The sequence below is a fragment of the Quercus suber genome, unplaced genomic scaffold, assembly GCF_002906115.3.
Source record: "Quercus suber isolate HL8 unplaced genomic scaffold, Cork oak 2.0 scaffold_47, whole genome shotgun sequence".
Taxonomy (NCBI): domain Eukaryota; kingdom Viridiplantae; phylum Streptophyta; class Magnoliopsida; order Fagales; family Fagaceae; genus Quercus; species Quercus suber.
In genome coordinates this window covers 488,319-493,401 of record NW_027069512.1, presented here as the reverse complement: position 1 = coordinate 493,401, position 5,083 = coordinate 488,319, and the positions used below count along the sequence as shown (strand labels likewise).

The window sequence follows — 5,083 nt, the reverse complement described above, 5'->3', positions numbered from 1 at the left end:
GTAAAACAAAAGGGAAAACAGAGGAACTTGTTTTCCCGGGATCCCCGAAACAGCCACTACATTACACGCTCGGATTCAACGGATTCAAACTTTGCAAGTCTTTGAAGCTTGAATGGCTATCAAAGTCTGTAATTTTTGAACTCACTTGAACCTTGCACCATGTTGTAGTGAGCTTTGTAATCACAGTTTTAAAAGAGAACAAAAAAACTAATAAAACATACCTCATCAGTCGGAGGATCCCTAACATGTTCTTCGCATTTTATTTCACTTATTATGCATTTCCTTTACTGCTAAATGTTGTTCAATACAAATACTCTTTTTTAGTTTGTTTGTAATTGTAGGAAGCTTGTTTCTGTGCACAAATCTATTCCTAAATCAGCCTGTTAGCTGCGGGGAATTGATCCCAGTCCACCAAGTACCCCTCACACGGCCCAGGATCCTCGGGCCATAGTGCTAAAAAAAAAAGCACTCTCACATTTTGGCGACTCCACTGGGGACTGGGTAAAGGAAAGGGGAAGAAGTAATCCCTTCGCAGAACATGCCTCCAAGACAAAGGAACAGTAAAGGCACCAATGCGCCACCCACGGCCTCTGAGCCCGTGGGAGAGAATGAAGTAGCCTCCAGACAACGAGGCGAGGTGCCTCTAGCAGAGCACGAGGCCGTGTCAGAACAGAGGAATGCGAGACAGGAGCTAGACCCTATAGCTCAGATGACTACAATGTTGAAAGATTTGCAACAAGAAGTTCGCCTCCTTAAAGAGGGCAAAACACAGGAAGTCAGAGACAATGCCCCTCACGCAGGCAACCAAGATGGAGCCCAGCCAGAGGGAGGGTCAGCAGTGGGAGGAGGAACTAACCCCCAATACCTAACACTAGCAGACGTCAGTGCCCTACTGGAACAAGAAAGGGGAAAGCTTTCCGGGATTCCCAAGCAATTTTCTCGGGATCCCCCATTCCCACCAGAACTTCTCGGCAAGCCATATCCCAAGGGATATGAGCCACCAAAGTTCCACCCTTTTGATGGAAGGAGTGGAAGTGCAGTAGAACACGTGAGTAGGTTCGTCCACACCATGGGCCCCTACGCAGGAGACCGGGAGCTGTGTCTAAGAGAGTTTGCTAAGTCCCTAGTGGACAGAGCATACACTTGGTACACCACTCTGAGACCTGGGTCCATTAAGACCTGGGACGAAATGATGGAAAGATTTTGTGCAAAGTACTACCCTGGTGAGGACAAAGTCACATTCCAAAGTCTTCAGATGGTAAGACAGAGGCCTGGAGAGGATCCTGTCCAGTTCATCAAAAGATTCGAAGATGTGTCCCTAGACTGTTATGGGGACCATGAAGAAAAGGAGCTCGTGGAGACCTGTGTCTCTAATATGCTTTTCGATTACAGACTCAATCTCGAAAATTTATGCATCACACAGTTCGCTGACCTGCTACAGAGAACAAGGAGGACAGCACAAACCATGAGGGCGAAGCGGGTGCCAGCGTCCCAAGCCATGACAGCATCAGTAGGGGAAAAAAGGAAGAGGCCCGACGGGAAAACATTTGAGGAACCGCCGGTGATCCCATGCACTGAAGAAGAATTAAACCACGTCCTGGATAAATGGATCGGGGATGGAGTGGTTAGGCCATTCACTGTGTCCAGGCCACCAACCGAGGAAGAAAGGAAAAATCCTTTGTTCTGCAGAATTCATAACTATGTTAAACATTCCACCAAAGATTGCTGGACTCTCCGCAGACTTTTTCACAGGAAGTTGAAAGAAGGAACCCTGGAGCTTACCCAGAAGGAGCCAGAGGTACAAAGGAACCCCCTGCCCAACCACAAAGGAAAAGGGGTGGTAGCTGTGGTAATCCATGGGAACCTAGCAGAAGCAGAAGAGCCAGAAGGATCCTTCCACCCAAGCACAGTCAGAACCCTTCAGAAGAATCCCAAGTTCAGATCACTGTTCAATCAGCTGGGATTTGGGCCAGAAGCAAGAAGGGTGGCTACGGAATCTCTCATGACCATAGCAGCAGACTCAGGAATGGAATGTTTCACAGCAGAATCACATGCCAGTCGAGCTTTCCTGGAGACGACCAATGCCATAACTTTCACCGATGAAGACATGGAGGTTGAGCATTCAGACCACCGTAGGCCTCTCTATCTAATGGCCACCATAAATGGCGTCCAAATCAGGAGAGCACTAGTAGACACAGGAGCATCACTCAACCTCATAGCCCAAAGTACCTTGGAAGCCGTGGGTTTAGCGGGAAGGAGGATCCTGGGGGCTCCCATGGAAATAACCGGATTCGGGGGATCCGCAGAATCAACCGAAGGATATATACAACTAGCCCTCAGGGTGGGGCCAATAGTAGCCTTGACCAGGTTTCATGTAATCAATTCAGAGGTGTCCTACCATATACTACTGGGACGGCCATGGCTCCATAAGCACCGCCTTATACCATCTACATACCATCAGTGTGTTAAAGGGAGATTGAATGGGAGGCCTGTAAGGATCCCTGCCAACCATAATCCTTTCAGCCAAGGAGAAGTAAACTTTGCAGAAACAATGTTCTATGAGGAGCTAGAACCCGATGATGAGAGTCCCATATCAGGGACCCCAGGAACACCTATCTTGGAAAAAGAAGAAGGAGGAGGTACCCATGACCTGAGAGACCTCCTGAAAAGAAAAAGACAAAAGAAGGAGCCCAGCACCTCAGGATCCCGGGAATGTGTAGTGGTACGGGAACCCGGGGGAAGATTAATATACCGCTTGTGAAGGTGCGCGGGACCTGAGTGCATCGTGCAGGAAGGTCCCGGACCACCAGAGTGTATGATAGCCCAAGAGGAAGTCCCAGATGAACCACTCAAAGAAATGCAAATTCAGCCTGAAGAAGAATTGCAGGAAGTAGACTTGGGGGCTGAGCTGGGATCCCACAAGCCTGTTTTTGTCAGTAGTCAATTGACAGCACAAGAAAAGGGGCCACTGGTAGCTTTGCTCAAGGAATACACAGATGTGTTCGCGTGGAGCTATGATGAGATGCCTGGTCTGGATCCCGGGCTAGTAGTCCATGCCCTCAATGTGGACCCAGGAGTTAGACCAGTAATCCAACCAGCCAGGGTCTTTCACACTGACATAGAGGCCCAAATAACTCAAGAAGTCAAGAAGCTGTTAGCAGCTGGCTTTATTAAGCCCATTCAGCACCCCAGATGGCTTTCTAACATAGTACCTGTGAAGAAAAAGAACGGCCAGATCCGTTGCTGTGTAGACTTCCGCAACCTGAATAAAGCATGTCCCAAGGATGAGTTCCCACTCCCTAATATCGATCTCCTTGTAGATTCTGCTGCGGGAAGTTCTATGTTCTCATTCATGGATGGATACAGTGGGTACAACCAGATTCGTATGGCTGCCAAGGATGCCGAGAAGACAGCATTCAGGACACCAATCGGAAATTTTTATTACACTGTGATGCCCTTTGGTCTCAAAAATGCAGGAGCCACATACCAGCGAACCATGACGGCCATCTTCCATGATATGATGCATGAGGAAATGGAAGACTACGTGGATGATATCGTGGTCAAGTCAAAAACTAGAACAGGACACCTTCAGGTACTTGAACGAGTTTTTAAAAGATGCAGAGAGTACAAGCTACGCATGAACCCCTTAAAATGTGCCTTCGGAGTATCTGCAGGAAAGTTCCTTGGGTTCCTAGTACATCACAAAGGAATAAGTGTAGATCCAGCAAAAGCTGCCGCTATTGCCACGATGAAAAGACCAACAACAGTGAAGGAACTCAAAAGCTTCCTGGGAAGGGTCTCCTACATCAGGAGATTCGTGCCAGGACTGGCTTCGGCCACAGGAGGCTTGTCTAAGCTATTAAAGAAAGGAACTGAGTTTAGGTGGGGAGCAGAACAACAGGAAGCCTTCCAAAGAGTCCAACAGATCATGAATCATCTGCCCACTCTCCAGGCACCAGTACGGGGGCGGCCCCTGTTATTGTACTTGGCATCGAATACCCAAGCAATAGGAGCCCTCCTAGCGCAAGAAGATGATGATGGGAATGAGCAACCTATTTACTATGTGAGCAGAACACTCAAGGACGCCGAGACCAGGTATCCCAGAATAGAAAAGGCTTGTCTAGTGGTTATTTATGCATCACAGAGGTTAAAGAGATATTTCTCAGCTCACCAGATTCTTTTAGTGACTAAGTCACACCCCATCAAAGCACTCCTGCACCAGCCCCTCCTAACAGGAAGAATCGCACAGTGGCTGGTCCTGCTTTCCCAATATGACATAGACCTCAGGACCCCCAAGGCCGTCAAGAGTCAAGCTATAGCCGACCTCCTGGCACAGTTCCCAGGAAAGGAGGAAAGCTTGCTGAGTGAAGAGATCCCGGGTGAAGTGGCAGTAGCAGAAATCCCAGGAAAGAAATGGACAATGAGATTCGATGGATCAGCTACAGCAACTTCAAATGGGGTGGGGATTGTACTGAGCTGTGAAAATGGAGACACCATACCTCTATCTTTTAAGCTCAGTTTTTCCTGCTCCAATAATGCAGCTGAGTACGAGGCATACTTAACCGGGCTAACTATAGCACTCAGCATTGGGGTGAAACACATGAGAGTACTGGGAGATTCCAATCTTGTAGTCTCTCAGGTGAAAGGTGACTTTGCACTAAGGGAACAAAGTTTGGCAGCCTACAGGACATGGGCACAAAGGTTGGAGCAGGAGTTCCTGACCTTTAGCATAGAATATACGCAGAGAAGTGAAAACAAGTTTGCAGATGCACTTGCCACCCTGGGATCCCAAGTACCATTCCAGGGAAAAGACACTCTGGTCAGAATAGGAAGGCAAGAACACTCCATTTTAAAAATTCTCCAACAAATATTCCCCGGAGAGTCCAAGCATTGGGACTGGAGGAACGAGGTAAAAGAAAAAATGAAAGAAACAGGATCCGGAGGGAGTGTCAAAGAGCTGAGGGACTACACTCTGATAGAAGGAGAACTGTACAGAAGATTGCCCGGAGGGATCCTATCCAGATGTATCAATGAAAAGGAGGGGAAGCTAAGGCTGGAAGAATTACATACTCAAGTCTGCGGG

At 48.0% G+C, this 5,083-nt stretch overlaps 1 protein-coding gene across 1 annotated transcript; it reads left to right on the top strand.

Annotated features, from left to right (window-relative positions):
• The first annotated feature begins 538 nt into the window (after positions 1-538).
• LOC112008957 (uncharacterized) lies at positions 539-2,761 on the top strand. The gene has a single exon (XM_024041314.2). The coding sequence runs from the start codon at positions 539-541 to the stop codon at positions 2,759-2,761; it is 2,223 nt and encodes a 740-aa protein (XP_023897082.1).
• The last annotated feature ends 2,322 nt before the right edge of the window (positions 2,762-5,083 follow it).